The 19,353-nt window shown below is 37.7% G+C and overlaps 1 protein-coding gene across 2 annotated transcripts in view; it reads left to right on the plus strand.

Annotated features, from left to right (window-relative positions):
* Positions 1–19,353, plus strand: part of AOX2 (aldehyde oxidase-like) — a 45,893-nt gene that overhangs the window by 18,084 nt on the left and 8,456 nt on the right. For both annotated transcript variants that reach the window (XM_031045815.2, NM_001281542.1), the window contains 16 exon segments: positions 892–1,076; positions 1,338–1,500; positions 1,688–1,789; positions 4,309–4,478; positions 4,920–5,031; positions 5,739–5,858; positions 6,589–6,685; positions 9,289–9,413; positions 10,399–10,532; positions 11,749–11,836; positions 13,325–13,411; positions 13,974–14,165; positions 14,856–15,083; positions 17,136–17,231; positions 18,071–18,199; positions 18,948–19,022. In XM_031045815.2, the coding sequence (XP_030901675.2) occupies positions 892–1,076; positions 1,338–1,500; positions 1,688–1,789; positions 4,309–4,478; positions 4,920–5,031; positions 5,739–5,858; positions 6,589–6,685; positions 9,289–9,413; positions 10,399–10,532; positions 11,749–11,836; positions 13,325–13,411; positions 13,974–14,165; positions 14,856–15,083; positions 17,136–17,231; positions 18,071–18,199; positions 18,948–19,022 (2,103 nt within the window).

Consider the following 19,353-nt stretch of genomic DNA (forward strand, 5'->3'; position numbering starts at 1 on the left):
CACAGTTAACAAGACTTGTCAACAAAAAGTGCAGATGGAACCCTGGCTGTCAGTTTTCCCTCTTGCTCCTGTCAGCTGCTGGCTTTTCCTTTTGGGTAGCTTGTTGTGAGCATTGCTTCAGTGAAGCAATCTAAATCCCATTGAAAGGATTTTCCGTCTCTGACAAGACCCACTGTAAAACATGTAATCCTGGGTTTTACACTTGTCATGAGAATATCACATACTCATAATAACAGATCTTATCTGCTAGCCCCTACTTTAAAAGTTTTGTGGCAGTCTCAATCTGAAGTTTCTTTCTGGGGCTACAGTTCTTCAAATGTCTCATCTGTGCCTGACCGTGAAAGAAATTGCTATTATTTTTTCATTTAAAATATGTGAATTTGTCCCCAGAGCAAAACATTTCTGACAATAGAAAACCCAGCTGCTTCTCGTACCTCCCTCAGTAAATGTCATTACCGTAGCATAAAATGTAAAATCTCTTGAATGTAAAATCTTCACAAAATAAGGTTCCTTAGCACAGTGGGGCCTCCATGTCCTGGAGAAGAAACCAGGATTTTCTAAGCTGGAATTTCAGAGAACATATCAGCCATATATGAAGTGGTTTACACCAGGACTGCTCTTCCAGCACTCTGAAGTCATTGAACCACTGATAAAATTTAAAACTTGGCATATTTTCTTACACATAGATAACCCTCTTAGCATGTCTGTCTATGATTAGCTTAATGCTTCAAGACAAATAAAAAGTTCACCTGAACCAGTAATTGTAGGAAGTGTTCTTTAAAATGTTGCTTTATTTGGACAGTGCTAAAAATCAGAATATAAGGAATAGTAGGTTTGTTTTTGTTCAGTCAGTTTCTGCCATTGATGGAATTTTTCTTTTTTCCCCATTAGGATGACTTCATTTCAGCCTTCAGGCAGGCTGGAAGTCAGAAAAACGCTTTTTCCATAGTGAATTCTGGAATGAGAGTCCTCTTCAATCCAGGCACAGATACCATTGTAGATCTGAGTATTTTGTATGGAGGCATTGGCTCAACCACGATCAGTGCAAGAAAGTCCTGCAAGAAACTCATAGGAAGGTATTGGATATTGTAATGCATTTAAGCAAAGTGCAGGAGCCATGGTGTGATGCATGGGCTCTGTTTGATTCTGCCAGTGGAAATTCTCCCAGATGGAACCCATCATAGACACTCACAATCTGTATTTGACCTGTCCTCCCTAACAGTATGTTATTTCTTGATATAACTTCTTCTGATTCGCTTATAACTTCCTGCATACTTTAGAATAGCTTTAACTGCGTGTTAATTGTGTGTGCTCATGTTAGTCTGTTTTTCTACCAGACAATGGAATGATCAGATGCTGAATGAAGCTTGCAGACTGGTACGGGAGGAAATTTTTCTCCCTCCATCAGCTCAGGGTGGAAAAGTGGAATATAGAAGAACTCTGCTTGTCAGCTTCCTTTTCAGATTTTACCTGGAAGTGTTACATGGTTTATATCAGATGGTAAGGACTGGACAAAAGTTGCATACCCACATCAGCATACAGGCTGCAGGAAGACCCTGCTTTTTTGAAGATTAAGGGGTGTGAGAGGAAATAGTAAATGTGCTAGGCTTTACTTCAAAATCTGTGAGGGGAAAACTTATATTTTAGAAATAAGGGGCTGCCAACACTGCTTTGACCTTCCTTTCAGTATCCCTTCAGGTATGCTGAACTCTCACAGAAGAGGATGAGTGCTTTGGGATTGCTACAAAGTGGTGTTCCCCAGGGTGTCCAAATCTATCAGATGAGGTGTGTTTGTAGCTAGAACTGCCACAGACCCTCTGTTTTAATGAGTGTTTTGCCTTTCTATCTTTTCACTCCAAAGCCTCTACTAATTGTAATGTGAAGCTGTTGAAATAGTTGACCCTGTGGGAAATCTTTAATATTTTAATAGATTTCCTGTCTTTTAGGGTGCAGGTGCACTCATTGCTCTCCAGGTGTTCTGCAGCATCAGGCTGTCCTGACACAGCTGAAATAAGAGCACAGCTTCCATCTATTTTGATAGGTGGACCACTCGGTGGATAAAGAACTGGCTGGATGGTCGCACTCAAAGAGTTGTGATCAACGGTTCAATGTCCGGCTGGAGACCAGTAACGAGTGGTGTCCCTCAGGGATCGGTGTTGGGACCGGTCTTGTTTAATATCTTTGTCGCTGACATGGACAATGGAATTGAGTGTGCCCTCAGCAAGTTTGCCGATGACACCAAGCTGTGTGGTTCTGTTGATACGCTAGAGGGAAGGAATGCCATCCAGAGGGACCTTGACACACTTGTGAGGTGGGCTGATGCCAACCTCATGAAGTTTAACCTTGCCAAGTGCAAGGTCCTACACCTGGGTCAGAGCCATCCCAGGCACAGTTACAGGTTGGACAAAAAGGAAATTCATGGTAGTCCTGCGGAGAAGGACTTGGGGGTGTTGGTCAATGAGAAAATGAACATAGAATCATAGAATAGTTAGGATTGGAAAGGACCTCAAGATCATCTAGTTCCAAACCCCCTGCCATGGGCAGGGATGTATGAGCCAGCAGTGTGCACTTACAGCCCAGAAAGCCAACCGTATCCTGGGCTGCATCAAAAGGAGCGTGACCAGCAGGTCGAAGGAGGTGATCCTGCCCCTCTACTCTGCTCTCGTGAGACCTCACTTGGAGTATTTTGTGCAGTTCTTGTGTCCTCAACATAGAAAGGACATGGTACTGTTAGAACAAGTCCAGAGGAGGGCCACGAGGATGATCAGGGGACTGGAGCACCTTCTGTATGAAGACAGGCTGAGAAAGTTGGGGCTGTTCATCCTGGAGAAGAGAAGGCTGTGTGGAGACCTCATAGCAGCCTTCCAGTATCTGAAGGGGGCCTACAGGAATGCTGGGGAGGGACTCTTCATTAGGGACTGTAGTGATAAGACAAGGGGTAATGGGTTGAAACTTAAACAGCAGAGGTTTAGACTGGATATAAGGAAGAAATTCTTTACTGTTAGGGTGGTGAGGTACTGGAATGGGTTGCCCAAGGAAGTTGTGAATGCTCCATCCCTGGCAGTGTTCAAGGCCGGGTTGGATGAAGCCTTGGGTGATATGGTTTAGTGTGAGGTGTCCCTGCCCATGGCAGGGGGGTTGGAACTAGATGATCTTAAGGTCCTTTCCAACCCTAACTATTCTATGATTCTATGCAAGAGCTCAGGAGAATTCAAACCGTTTAGTGGGCCTCAATACAAATGGAATAACCTGCTGTAGCATCTCTGTGACTGTTCCAGCCTTAAAGATTTATTTGAAAAGCCACAGTATAAAAGGTGGTTGTGAAAAAGTTTTCTCAGTAGAAGATTTTTATTTAAAAAAAAATCATCAAGAATTTTCAACTGTTTTTTTGTTGAAAATTCAAAAATTCTTAAAGTCAAATTTTTCTTATCAGTTTTCCAACAAAAATTTTAAGCATCAACCAAAAAATTGTCTTCCGTTAAGAAATTCAGTAAAAGCCCAAACAAAACATAACTCTTGGAAGTTTTTCAGGATCCCTGATTATACTTCACATTAACTTGAAACAGACTATCAGCAATTCAACAACAGAGAGCACCAAAGCAGTGTTATCATTAAGTGTGTCTGAAATGCTTTCAATTCCAGGCTGTCTTTGAATTTAACTAGCAAACACATGGATTAAACCATTTTTTAGTCTTGTCAGTGCTGGCCAGAATATTACTTTACCTGTCTCTTAAGGGAGATAGGCAAGAAGGAATTAGAGTGATCACTGAATATAATTCTGAATTCAAATATGTTTTCTCCAGAGTAAACAATGTGAAATATAGTTGTTTGAAGCGGTGGTGATGCTGAGGTCTGTAAAAGTGTGGCTTGCACAAGAATGCTATCAGAAGCAGTATGGACCCAGCAGACAGACTAGCTGTAAGATCCAGAAGATTTTAGTTCACCTTTGTCTGCTGGGCTTCCGCTGCATGAACTAGTAATTCTGCCCCTTTTACCGTTGTTTTTCTCAGTTTCCCCCCCTATTTATTTGGTGCAATATTTCTGCAGAAGAGAGTGCCATTACTAGAGATGTGAATGATATCTAATGAGGTATATTTCTCAGACATCTGTCAGGGCATTGTGGTGCCAATGTAGCACAAATTCTAAAACTGGAATTAGCCCTTTATAATGTGTCCCACAAATATTGTCATGAATTCTAGATGATTTCCACATGGATTTTATGATCACAAAATATGTTCAGAAGATGTTTGAGTAAAGCTTCCTGTAATTACTGTTCTGGCTCGCAGATAATATGTTCTTATTCTGCAGGATGTTGACCCAGGACAGTCTCCACAAGATCCTGTGGGCCGTCCCATCATGCACCAGTCTGGTATTAAGCATGCCACTGGTGAAGCAGTTTACATTGATGACATTCGTCCAGTGGATGGAGAGCTTTCACTGGCTGTGGTCACCAGTATTAAAGCCCATGCAAAGATTATGTAAGTAAGAAAAATACTATACACATGTAAGTATGTTAACAAGTGCTTTCTATTCTTATTGTCTGATATGACAGTATTATGACTTATGTAAGGTAAGGATTTCTTTACTGTGAGCTTTAAATAGTGTTAGATATGGACAAAAGAGTCCATATTAATGCATTCATTTCTTTTAGTACAAAAAATGTAGAAAGAAAATATATTCTTAGATTTTGCATGTACTGGAGCCAGAATTTAAAGAGCTGTTCTATGCCATGCATACACAGATGTCTTCCGTTTATTTTTTCTCAACATGCTAATCAAGACTTTTACAATTTTTTCTCTATGTAGAGGTCTGTAGTGAGAATACCAAGTGGATTATGTTCATCTCCTGAAGTTTGCTGAATTACTAGAGATAATTGCACCAGGTACTGTACTAATTTACTTGCATGTTCTACTTTCCAGATCAATTGATGCATTAGAAGCCCTTCAGGTGCCAGGAGTGGTTGATGTTGTGACAGCAAGAGATATTCCAGGGGAAAATGGCAAGGATGAGCAAGCATATGCAGAAGATAAGGTATTTCTTGCTTCTGGAGGAGTGTCTGGGCCTTTTTCTTTAGTTATTTACAAAAAAGGAAAGTGAGTTTGCAAGTATCATCTTATTGCAATGAGATGAAATGAAGTGCAAGAGCTGCTAATGCAGTGCCAGCCAGACTGGGCTGAACAGAACTACCATTCCCCAGTGAAAGGAAAAACTCCCTTAAATAACTTGGGACAGAAGTAAGGCAGCCATGATTCCTTGATAAACAAGTTATTGTAATAGATTCTGAGAAAGTATGAAATAGGTGTGACATTTGAGATTATTTCAAAGATTAAATAAAATAAAAATTGCCCAGCTAGAAACAATATGAAATTAATTGCCAGATTAAACACTAAAACATAGCAATGGGAGACAACACTGTTTCTTTTTGTTGAGCATCAACAGAGCTAAGAATTTTATAGGATCTATGCAGCCGGTGTGACTATACAGAATGTCCCAGGCCTCAGGCTGTGTCCATCACAAATGACACTGTTACAGGGTATTTGCAGTGGAACAGGCATAATTCCTAAAGCACTGTTCTTACATCTCTAGTCCTTCTTGTATGGGTTTCTTTAATTTGTGAGTATAGGCAAGGAAAAGTGGTCAGTGCCAGACAGGATGTAACTTGGCACAGTATGTGGCCAAGGATGAGCACAGAGGAAATGTTCATGGGTACTAATGTCTCCAGAATTGGTGTGTTGCAGGTGATCTGTGTTGGTCAGATAATCTGTGCTGTGGTTGCAGAGTCACTGACTCAGGCAAAGTGTGGGGCTGAGAAAGTGAAGATAGTGTATGAAGATCTGGAGCCAGTTCTGACCATTGAGGTAACAATCTGTCTCCTCTTCTCTGTCTGATAAAGGTCTTAAGTTACCTCACTAGCCATTTACCTCCTTACACAAAGGTTTGCCATCCTTTGGAGTTTTCTTTTTTCCTTCTATTTTGGTATGAGGTACAACTTTATTGGTTCTGAAGTGCAAAAAGTTTATAAATTGAGTCCAAAGTTTTGATTTTGGAAACACAAAAAATATCTTACTAGGTTCTTATTCATCCAGTAAATCGGAGACTGGTCTTTTTAGATCTAGGACAAAATTGCTAAAGAATATTCAGAAAGTTTTAAGCAAGCAATTCCATGCCTCCAGGAGCCAAATTCCCAGCAGGAATAGGTGAGTATAGAACTAAATTTGAGATCTTATATTTGCAGAAGTTCTAGAATCACACATCCTGCACCCAAGTTCTGAAAATTTTCAAGTCTGGCAGGTTTTGAGTAGCAAGCAGTCTGATTCTGAAATATTTTCAACAGCTCTGAATTCCATTAACAGATATGTAGTATTTCTAATCTGGGGGAAGAAGAGAATTATATGAACTAAAAAAAGTCAAATAAACAGAAGCTCTCTGATGGTGGAATGACTCTCCTGGTCTTTCTAATAGTTAGTCACAGCTGCTTGTCTATCTGAAAAAGGATCATATGAAAGATTGTGCTATATAAAAATCATATGACTTTCTGATTTACAATTAACATTCTGTTTGTGGATGTTGTGTTTTTTTTTGCTGCAGGATGCAATAAAACATAATTCATACATTACTGAAGAAAAGAAAATAGAAAAAGGAGATATCGAGAAAGGATTCAAGTCTGCTGATGAAATCATAGAAGGTAGTTCATATATAGTGCATCAGGCAAGGGGAGGAGAGTTATGCTAGTCCGGAATCTATTTCCAGCTCATCACTGGAAAAAAAACAAAACAAACAAAAAGTCCTCTGTGGTTGATATTTTCCCATTCACTGGGAATGGAGATAAAATGTCCACATTTAAATGAGTTTACTAACACCTGCTTAGCTCACATTGACTAAACATTAGAGCTAAATAAGGCTTTGCTTATAGGTGTTGGCTAATTTAACTTATCCCATTTTAAACTGACTGCGTGATTTAGAGGTAATCCCAATAACAAGGGGATCAGAGTAAACTCCTACAGTCAACAGTTTTACCATCTTCAAATAGCAAATGTGATCCAGTTGTCTCAGAGTATACTCTCTGCATAAGTACCAGACCCGTATTTAAGAAGTATCAATGAAGAATATTCCAGAAGTTCCTATTGTAGTTAGTTCTAGAATTTAACTCTCCTTATTTTTCCTAATTAGTAGTCTGAATCTCTCTTCCTGCAAACTGTAAAGGTTCACCCTAAACAGAGTCCTCACATTTTCCTTATGTGAGGACACTTCCACAGTCCTTATATTTTCCCCATAGATCACGTCTGCTAACCTTTATCATTGTCACTGTTCACTTCTCCATTATCTGTAACTTCACTATATCTGACTTCACTATGGTAATACTTCAGATTAGGTTTCACCAATGCCAAGTGGCGTCTTCCAGAAATTCCATATAACATTAATATCACAGAATAAGATTAGGGTTGTTGTGGTGTTATTGACTGGATATACAGTCAAATTGTGCTGCTCTGTAATCCCTGCTTTAGATCTTGTTCAATACTGCTATCTAAAGTACTGGCACTTAACCCATAGTGAACTTCATGGCACTGACTTCAGACCGTTTTCCAGTGTAGAAAAACCACTTTCAATCTCAATCTGTCCTTTAAAGGGCTTGCATCTGTTTCCAGTCTGATATTATCTGTAGTTTAATTATTAGTTATTAAAGCAACCATGGGGTAATATTAGTGCCAGGAATGACTCTTCTATGATTCTATGTGCATCTTCTTTGCAGCTTGACAGCCAGTCCTGCAAACTCCTTTCTGAGTGCAGTTTTCAACCAATGGTAACCCTGATTTTATTTGGACTGTACTTCTAAATTTTTTGTAAGAGTAATCTGTGGGACAGTGGAAAAGCCTTACTAAAATTAAGGTATATGATACCAAGATCTGTTTCTCTTAAGATTGCCTTGGCCAGTTTTAATACTTCCCCTAATTTTTCTAACACTTGAATGCAGTTCTGAGATTTGTTAGTGAACACCTTATAAAGGCTTAGACAACTCATGTCTCCTGTTCATGTACTTTTCCAATTGTCCTCTCATGACATATATTATCACACCTACTTTCTGCTACTATCATTCCCTAAATTTCTGCAGTTGAGTTTTTCTCTTCACTGGACACTAACTACACATGAATTAACACCTCCATGATCACAGGAGGGAATGTAACAGACCCTCTTGCCCCTTTGTCTTTTTCCAATGTCAATTCTATCATGTTTGAAAGAACAATCAGGTTTATCTCAGTTCTTGGAGATCTTTGAGCATGGAGACTCTGCATTTTCCCCAGTTATTTTTTTCCAGTGCTTCACCAATCCTATCAGTAGGACTGTCCTCATTGCTAACAATTTGCTGCAATGTAAGTAGTACTATGCTTCTTGTTCTCTTTACTGTGAGTACAAAGCACAGACTGTACTTTTCCTCTTTGCAGGATTGATTTGAAGATTCATGCCTTCCTTCACTTTCTGGGCTGAGCCCCTTCAGTTCTCAGTCTCCTTTGCTCTCCTTTGGACTTCCTCCAGCTGTTTCCATCATATGTCATGTCACCCTCTAGTGGCTTCAGTTCTGATTCCTACTACTTCTCCATGAACATGTGTTTCAGGAATAACTGCTAGGGAAATTCTCTCAGGCCAAAGGATGGCATAAAGTTGAGGTTACACAGAGAATTTACAGAATTAGCTTTTACACTGTGCTGACAGATTTCCCCCTCTCTAAGGAAAATGGTACAAAAGTAAAGTGTTGCGTAGAAATAGGTAGAAAAAATGTAGTGAGAGAAGGGCATACTGATGGAAAGAAGGTAACAAAGGAAGAGGAAAGCTGTATTTTCCCTCACAGCATGACTCAGAAGAAGATATTATAAACCTATTATAGTAGAAGAGATGTAACCTCCTAAAGAATTAAAAAGCAAAAAATATTAAATTGGTACTGATCTTCTCGGGGGTGGGGGGAGGGAAAGCTATACAGGGATTAGGTGATTGAATATTTTCCTCTTTATTTATTATTTTTCTGTTTATTAAGAGGAAAATGTTCAATCACCTAATCCTTAGGTTTAAACCTAAGATAAAAATAAATTAAAACAAACAGGCATGCAGAACACAGAATAAAGAGAAACAAACTACAAAAAAAGTTCAACTATTTTTCTCTGTTTTTCTTCTGTGACAATTTTTTTCCATGCCATATATATATATATATATATATATTTATATGGGAAAATACAGATTTCCTTGCAGCTCATTTGAAACCAAGCTTACATTTTCCTATAATTGTATACATAACAGGTGAATTGCACATAGGAGGACAGGAACATTTTTACCTGGAAACAAATAGTGTGCTTGTTATTCCAAGGGTGGAGGATAAAGAAATGGACGTGTATGTGTCAACTCAGCATGTAACAGATGTACAGGTAAAGCAAAGTATTAATGATACTTGTTTCTTACCTTCCTAAATAACCTTAAAGCTCAACTATATGGCCAGGTCCTATGATCTTCCCAATTTAGATTACTTGATTTTGATCTTTTTATGAAAATAAATGGCCTGACTACTAATGATGAAGCTAGATGGAACTAGCTTCCTGCACAAGCAGGTCTTGTGCTATCTGTATTATCCAATGCAGTATAGACACAAATGAGCGCTATTACTATGGGATGAACAAAGAGTATCTTGGATAGATAATATGGCTGTAGTTTTCTCATTGAAAAAAAAGACAAATTCTTAGATATATTGGCCAAATCCTCCTAAAATCAGTGAGAACCTTCAGTGCAATCCTGGTCAATCACATTTTGGCAGCAGTATCTTCAGCTTTAGAAAGAGTACTCAGACAAGTTGCGTTGCTCATATGAGTAGTTACACTGATGATGGTGGGGTTATAATTATGTGTAAATAATAAATAATAAATGAATAAGTAAATAATAACAACATACAAATCATATGAAGTTAAGGGGAAAAAAAAGGTTAATAGGTCCTAGCTAACATCAGAATTGGATTGTAGGCCTGTAGAAAGTAATAGCTACAAAGAATGTATGTTAATTTCTACATGTTTCACTCTGTTCTGTTCAGCTTGATATTTTATTGGATGCTTTCTCTCCAGCTACAGATGAAACTTGCAGTTCTAGAGATTATAATATCTGGCATTAGATAATTGAATTAGTTTATGGACCTATTTTTACATTTCCATTATTGTGTAAAGACCAGATTATGCTTTCACCAGCATCTTTACCTATTTGGAATCTTTTGTTTGTTTCTTTCTTTCTATAGCAACTCTAGTTTTCTGCCCAGGATTCTTAAACCTGTTAGCTTTTAGTATATGGTTAGCCATAAAGAATAGGCATTTTTAAGATACTTTGGCAGGTAATAATTCTCAGTAAAATCCTGGATATTCACTTTTGCAGGAATTAGTGGCTTCAGCTTTAAACCTCCAGTCCAATAAAATTATGTGCCATGTGAAACGTGTTGGTGGAGCATTCGGTGGGAAGATTACTAAACCTTCACTCTTTGCTGTAGTTGCAGCAGTGGCAGCCAACAAGTAAGTTGGTTTCATCAAATGAATGCTTTCACTAAAACAAAGATGACAAGACTTAATGAAAAAGGAACTTCAGTCCTGAACGCTACCTGGGGGTTATCTTGATAACATCCTCATTTTTCATCTCTTTGGCAGTAAATCTTGGATAGAGGCTTGAAAGTTCTCTGGGCTTCTGGTAATAGTATTCACTTAGTATTTGAGATCCAAAGCAAAAGGCAAGGAGGCAGTTTCTCTCAGGGCTGAGCTGCACAAATCCCAAAAAATCAAGTTTTCCCAGGCACAATGGCTTGAATTTCACTCCATATATTCAGTGAAAGGGATTTTTTTACCCCAATACATAGGTACTCACATGAGCCTGTTGTGCTACAGCTCTCCTTTACTCTGGCTTACTTGCTGTGTCCTGTGCATGCTTCATAGAACTTGCATCTCCCTGTTGAGAAGCTAAAGAGATACTGCTGAAAAGTTCATTTTTTCTACTTTGTTTTTGAAGGATGTCATGGTTTAAACCCAGTCAGCCACACAGTTTCTACTCCCCTCTCCCCATCCCTGGCCCCGTTCCTGAAGGGATGGGGAGGAGAATCAAAAGAATGTAACTCCCATGGGTTGAGATAAGAACAGTCCAGTAACTAAGGTGTAACACAAACAGCTACTGCTACCACCAATAATAATAATGATAAGGGAAATAACAAGGGAAGAGAATACGATACCACCTGCTGAAACAAGCCCAACTGAGAAGAGAGTGCCCTTCCGGGAAACTCCCAGTTACATCCCGGGCATGACGTGCTGTGGTATGGAATACCTCTTTGGCTAGCTTGGATCAGGTGTCCTGTCTCTGCTTCCTCACAACCTCCCTTCTTCCCTGGCAGAGCATGAGACTCACAGAGTCCTTGGTCAGAGTAAACGTCAGTATTATCAGCTCTGTTCTCAGGCTGAAAGTCAAAACACAGTTCTGCACCAGCTACTAAGAAGGAGAAAATTTGACTGCTACTGCTGAACCCAGGACAAAGGGAAAATCAAAAACAAATCAAAAATCTGCTGAAACAGCCTAAACTCAGACATGGTGAAAGTTGAATAAGTTTAACAATTTTAATAAGAAACTAAAACATAGAATGAACTGATTTATTGCCACCACTAGGAGTTCGGCCATGTACATGTAATGTTATTTGCAATCTGCATATACAGGCTATAAGAAAGGTGGATTTTTTTATGTTCACTTTAGGACCGGGTGTCCAGTTCGTTTTGCCCTTGAAAGAAATATGGATATGCTAATCACTGGTGGACGGCACCCTTTCTTTGGAAAATATAAAGTGAGTGTGAGAAGATATTTTGCTCAACTACTGGGTAATAGTTTATTCTGAGGCAAATCAGCATAATTTCCTTGACTAACAAGACGCAGTAAGGAACCAAATTCCTTCTCATCTGAAATCCTAACTGAGCACCAAACTTTCCCCAGTCCTAGGAGCACCCTGACAAATGCTATGAATCAAACCGACAGCTATCACTGTATTCCTACAACCCAGGCAATATCCAGAAAAAGCATAAACACCCATCCCTTTTCTTGAAAATACTGCTAACATCAGCCCTACCCCATGTAAATCAGAACTGAATACAAGACACTTCTCAGATATGAAATCAACTCTGCAAGGTAATGAAAGATTCAGCTGGTAGCAAAACTCTTGACTTCTGAATCCTTACATTAAAAATAACTGGGTAAACAATGCCAGCACTGAAGTCAGCTTGGCAACTGCTAGTAGCAGGGGCAAAAACCTTCTCTTTGGTGTTTGTGTATGATTTAACAACACTAAAACCCTCCAGGACAGGGTTTAGAGTTCAATATGGCTGGGGTAAAGAAGGCTGAGGAATTGGTTTTCTAGTTCCAACAGCTCTTGCATGAGCTGTAGAATTTGGCTGATGACTGTTTCTGTAACCCCAACCCTAACCTTTACTTAAATACAATAACTGCAAAAAACTGCATGAACTGCTTAACTACATTAAGCAAAAAAACACTCTCCCCATCAGTCCAGTCTTTTCTCCTATCCATGTAGGTATGCAGAATTTAGCCAGCAACAATATTCAATTTTTCTTATTTTCCTATATTTAATCCTAATGTTGCTGCATCAGTTCACTTTATTTAACAAGTTGGTCTCTAGTTATTTTACAGTTTTCTATGATTGTTCCCCTTTAAATATTATTACATAAGCTACTAAAAATACAAACCCATACATTGCATTAAAAAAATAAATTGAAGAAGGAACCAGAACTACAATTCAATCAAATTTGGTAGTTATTCCTGAACATGTAATCTGCAAAATATATGCACCATTGGTTCATGTTCTTATGTTGTCTAGGTGATGAAATCATCAGGATGAAAGATGATTACAAAAGGGATACTTCAGAAAGTAGAATAAACATAATAATAGTTAATATTTTCTTTAGCGATATCGCCATCCTCTTTCTGGTCTCTGTCCATACAGAAAACAGCAGTGAACAAGCTTTTCAGATCCTGAGTATGGACAATGTCTATATAGAATAGCTTTGTGGGTAGCTGAGGTATTCTGATGATTTGTGTGTTTTATATGTATTTTACTCTTGGTTTGCATATTCAGATCCAAACTGATGCCATCCTGTAGACAGAAATCCATGCTGGTAATTTTTCCAGTTCACTGGAAAAAATGCCATTGTGTTCTATAGTTTGAACCTCAGGTGGTATTTGTTAACCAGTTAGCCTATTTATAAAGAGAAGTTTGAAATACATGAGAGAAATGACCCCTAATGCATCGGCTGATATATTACAGGTTGGATTAATGAATGATGGTAGAATCATAGCTGCTGATTTTCAGTGCTATATTAATGGTGGCTGTACAAAAGACGAATCTGAATTGGTAAGTCCTTCTTCATTGATACCACTTACACTGACTGAACAGGTCACAAAAAGAAAATAACAGCTCTTTGCCACAGTATCTTTTTATTAAGAACATGTCTATTCTTGTTAAGTACAACTCCCATCTTCCTGAAGTAAAAATGCATCTGTGGCCCACAGGTTGATTACAGAATATCATTGAGGGGGTACAATATTTCCTGTTAGGTGATATTGGACATAGAAAAATCAGATTTAAAAGTTCAATGAAGATAGAGAGACAGTTTTATTACGGAGCCTATTGTCATAAAGTTATTCCTTCACTTCCCCAAAACAGAAGGTCTGATTTTTCCCTCAGTAATTCTTCAGGCTGTTGTAAATCCTTTAAGTTAAATGCAGTTTCTCTGATTCACAGTTTCTTTACTTAAATTGGTGTAAAACCCAGCAGAACAACAGGCCTTCCAAGTATAGTTCTACTCTTCCTTGAAATAATTATTTCTCTTTGGTATCTTGAGTGTCTTTCACAATTTTCACTGTCTTTTTAGAGGAAATTAAGCCATTTGAACAACTGTAGCCTCTTATTACAGGTGATTGAATACATTGTGTTGAAAGTGGACAATGCATATAATATCCCAAATCTCCGAGTCCGGGGCCATGCCTGCAAGACTAATTTGCCTTCTAATACTGCCTTCAGTGGATTTGGGTTTCCCCAAGCCGGTCTGTTTATGGAGATGTGCATTGTGGCTGTGGCAACCCAAACTGGCCTACCACATGAGAAGGTAAAAGAACTGAGACTGCCAAATAAAAAATGGGGTAACAGAATTCTAGGACCAGGACTGGTGGAAGCTCCTTATGCTTAAACCAGCTCTTGTAGAACCAGATCCACCAACTTTACTTGGACTGAACAGTATATTATGCAGCACCTATGCATCCATGGAGTACTACTTGATATAATACAGGTAAAAGTGGAGAGAACAGGCCCATGATCTGTTGCAAAATGTTTGATGACTGCCATTAGTAGGATCAGTTTCAGTCAAAACAGTATAATCTCAGGTACTGTGTGATGAGTTTTAGGTCACTTTGTGTATGTTCAGCTGTCACCTGCATCTCAGCATCTCGGAACTGGACTTTCCATTTTTTCTATTGATTTTTTAGCTTTAACTTCTGCTTTCACTAGTCTTGCTTACAATTTGAGTTTACCAACCTTCTTTGCATTGAGTAGTCCTTGTGAACAGTTCCACTGTCACCACTTAAGTTCACAGGCATTTGATGCAAGCAAAAATATCAGGCCAAATGAGCAGGGATTTCCTTAGAAAAAGTGATAAGGCATTATGTTTAATATAGATAAGTATTCATTACATTATTATTGCATTATATTATTATATAACATATCACTATATATATAATATGTCAATATATTATACAGCCTTATTTATTTTCAGCAATGTGTAAATTTGCCTGCTGTTTAGGTTAGGGAAATAAACATGTACAAAGGAGTTAACCTAACATCCTTCAAAGAAGAGTTTAATGCAGAGAATCTGTGGAAATGTTGGGAAGAATGTTTGGACAAGTCTGACTACTACAACCGAAAAGCAATGGTGGAAGAATTTAACACAAAAAATTACTGGAAAAAGAAGGGGATTGCCATCATTCCCATGAAGTTTTCTGTTGGATTTAATGCAACTTATTTTCATCAGGTAACCCCTTGGTAACAATGTTTTTACAATCCAAGGTCCCTGCTTTTCTTTCAAAAAATAGAGGAAGCATAATCTCTACTGGAAGGAAATAGGAAAGGATTCCAGAATGCTGGACTAGCATAAAATATCATCTACTGAAGTATGCTTTGTTTCAGAAAGAGTATCACTCTCTCCAGCTGATATCTTTATAAATGCTGACTCAGCATTAGATGTGACTTCGAGCAACCTGATTTTGTGAAAGATGTCCCTATCCATGGCAGGAGGGGGTGGTATAAATGATCTTCCTTTGGCTGACCTAGATCATCTTCCTTGCATTGAAGGTCCCTTCGAACCCAAACCATTCTATGAGTTTATAAGCATTCACCCCACAAAAAAATGTGAATTTTTGATTCCCATCATGCTGTCGTTGTCCAGATAAAAGCTAAGTAATTCACTGTAAAAATGTGGTACTTGGAATCTTCCATAACCTCATCCATAATAAGAAAACCTATCACTCCTATAGATCAGACAGTACTATATGTTTATGATAGGTTAAGCTTTACTACTGGAAAATTATATGGCTCAGGACGGTGGTGTTTCTAGGAAAACTTTCCAGTTCTAATTATTTTTTTTTTATTCATGCGTTAAACCAAAAATTCTTTTAAATGAGTTTCAGATTAAATGAACAAACATCATTTGTTTATGAGAGTACAATGCATGGTTTGTATGTCAGTTGTTTATCCATTTCTTGATTGTTTCTGTTCAAGTTTGTAGATTAAGAGCTCAGAGAAAGATTAATATATTTCATACAGCAATGCTCTCATAGTAAAAAACATTGAATCTAGGAATCAATTCATCTGATACAAAAGGTCAGAAAAAGGCATGAACCGATAGTTACATTTCATCAAAACCTTCAAAATAAAGCTCAGGTATTGCACTGAGTTTCCAAAAAATCTAGATCTAAATCTTAGACGATAGATGTATTGTCTAATCTTGTCTTTGTTAGCTAAGACTCTAACTGGCATCAGCAAAATGTTACCTGATTGCGAACATCACAAGTTGGCACCAGAGATGTTTGCATGACCATTATCTCTCAATGTAGGATTAATAACAAATAAAAAGATGTCCTGGGGGCACTGTATTTCACAACATCTGTCAGGCTCTACTGTTTGCTTTCTGAGTGCTGATGGTTGATTGCATTCTACAGTGAAATGTCTCTACAGAATTTCTAGTTTTCTTTCATATCCACTTGCTCTTTTATAGTAGTCGATGGCTTGTACAGGATTATTTCTTTCATCACCATCCATTGGAGAGTTACTTGTTGCTGCTTTTACATGAATGAAAGTTCATTATTTCCATTCCCATTTGCTTCTTGCATTTCCCGTGTTTCAGATAGCTCTTTATTGGCACAAGGCTGCACCAAAATATGAACAGAAAGTGTATCAGGTTCTAAATCATTCCCTTGACAGCCTGTAAGGGAAAACATACCAGCAGTTGTGTCATCGCTCCATCAAAATTACACACTATAAAGATCAGTTTATTATTACTGTGTATGAATACATGCAAACAAAAAAAGGACTAGGACTAACCCCTCAGTTTCAGAAAAACAAAAGTACAACTCTGGTATTGTTTGTTCTAAAATAAAAGTTCTATAGGTGTTCATAGTAGATGTTTTGCCACCTGACAAAATGCTTTAGATTCAAGGTTCAGATTCTGCTCTGTCCTCCTTTTTGTTGTGGATAAGGGAATAGTATCTATGGCTACATGCACATTACAATTAGAGCCAGCATGTTCTTAATTCACTCAATTTCCCAAGAAGAAAAATATGCTTTTCTATTATTTAGACTAATTACTGTGATCCCTGCAGAACTCCACTGAATAGCTATTATCTCACAGTTTATCCTGTCTTAGAGCAGTAAAATTTGTTATTATCAGACTGCTGGAGAATTTCCACTCCCTTTTAACAATATACTGATTATTGTTGATTAAATCTATCTTTGCCTTGTTCTTTTTCCTATGCATCTTTGTTCAGTGAAGCAAGAAAATTACCGAGTTTCTGTGGCTTTTCTTTAGGCTGGAGCTCTCATCCATATCTATATAGATGGGTCTGTGCTAGTCACTCATGGCGGAATTGAACTGGGACAAGGAATTCACACTAAGATGTTACAGGTGAGTTAGTTTGCATCTGAGAGCAAATAAAATATAAACATAACTGAATCAAAAGGATGAAGGGCACTAAGAAGTTCAATAGGCAAATTCTATAGACATAATAAACCTAAGTTTAATACTGGGTTGTTGCTTCTGAGCTACTGATGAAGACAAAACTTAGGAAAAATACAAGTTATAAACAAAGGGATCTGTGGTAACATCACTGTTATCAGGATAGCTAATGACCCAGTGTTTGCAGAGGGAGTTAAAGTGATGAAAATTTAACTTTGTAGAATTCCAACATCAATAATAACATAAGTTAATTTTCATCCATTTCTGGTGTAGTGATAAACAAAACTATGTGCCAAATAGGTCATTTTGGAGCTAAAATTAGGTCAATCCTTCAAAATGAACATCTGAATATTAGAACACTGTAAAAAATTATAAAGTGGGAGCACAAGCTAACAAAGCCATTTAAAATGAAATTAAAAATAAAATATACAGATAAGATCTGAAACTCCATTAGAGAAAGTGATTGTTTTTTGATTTTTATGAAGTTTTGCATATGTAGACAAAATCTGATTAGAGAGAACAATTAATTAGAGGCAAAACATATAGTATTGCATGGTATTGTTTTATCTTCTGTTCTATTACCTGAATTTACTTAGAAAATATTTATTTTACAGGGTAATTATTAAGGAAGACTTCTGTATTTGTCCTAGTCATAGTATTACTGTTGAGTTAGGTAATTTCTATGTGTGCGTGTATCTAGAAAGAGAGATGAATGGCATGATGAATTCCTGACTTGAAATTGCATCTTCAAGTGGGACTGGCTATCTTTTTGTTTACTTTTCTTACAGATTGTCAGTCGTGAACTGAAGATACCATTGTCATATATACACTTCTGTGAAACAAGCACAACAACTGTACCTAATGGCAAATACACAGCAGCATCAGTTGGAACAGAAATCAATGCAAGAGCAGTCCAGGTTAGACTTATTGCCATTTTTTTCACATAATCAGTGGTTCTGTTGAATACTGAATGTCCCTCTGAGGGTTCATAATTTTGTTTTGGTTTTGAGCAGCTTGCAGTTCTTTTATCGCAAAATCTCTCTTGATGGTTTATTTTACATGCACAGTTTAAAACAAGGCAAATTCCGGAACACTGTTAAAAAGAGTAAATTTTTTTCTGCTTTACTGTGTCAGATTTACAAATGGGGATGGGGGGGTTAGATTGCCAGTAGATAAATTTATGGATCTTTACTTTATTCTGTATTTACACACAATTTAAAGGAAAAAAATAGCATAAGGTATATTTCAGGTATTTTTTTTAATAATCAGACTGAAATGCCCTTATCCTCTTAAATAATTTGGGATCAATTCTGCTTTAATTTATTTTGTAATAAATCATTCAAGCCAGTGGGTTTCTATCTAGCAAATCAGAATAGGAGGAGAATCAGGTCCTTTGTCTGTTTTTGTTGATGGTTTCAGTGGTAGCCTGGTATATGAATACTTAAGTTACGTCAGAGAAGATGCCAATGCCACTCTTTAATAAGTGCTGCTTTCCAGATGGCAGTTTACAAGTATAGAAACTGTAGGTAAATGAACAGAGTTACAGCCCTCAGAATGAATTTAACAAACTAACTTCACTAAGAAAGAGCTAGTAGTGCTTTGAATACAGCAGAAAGATTTGGGTTTGTGTGTTGGTCAGTGGCGCACAGCTTTCTTCCTCTCTAGGATGCTTGTCAAATCCTTTGGAAGCGTCTAGACCCTATACGAAGAGACAATCCTAATGGCAGATGGGAAGACTGGGTAAATACATCTCTGTTCCTTACTATTAAATTATGATAAACCTATGAGTGTACAATGAAAGCTGCTATTGCTCTGGAGAGAGGAAGGGGCCACCCTGCATGAAGTTAACCACATGAAAGAAGAGGATAAACAGTGTGGTGCAACACAACATCTGGTAAATCTGGCCAACTTTAGAGATTTTGCAGTGTCCCCTTCTTAAAGATATGTTCAGGGAACAAGGAAATGTAGAGTTTTAACTTAGGGCTCTTTTTTCTTTAAAATGGGGTTTTAAAGTTTTTTTTCTTTAAATAAGAAGTAAAGCATTCTTAATTTTCTCTCTGTAATAATGAGT

Source organism: Melopsittacus undulatus, chromosome 8 (genome assembly GCF_012275295.1).
Source record: "Melopsittacus undulatus isolate bMelUnd1 chromosome 8, bMelUnd1.mat.Z, whole genome shotgun sequence".
Lineage (NCBI taxonomy): Eukaryota > Metazoa > Chordata > Aves > Psittaciformes > Psittaculidae > Melopsittacus > Melopsittacus undulatus.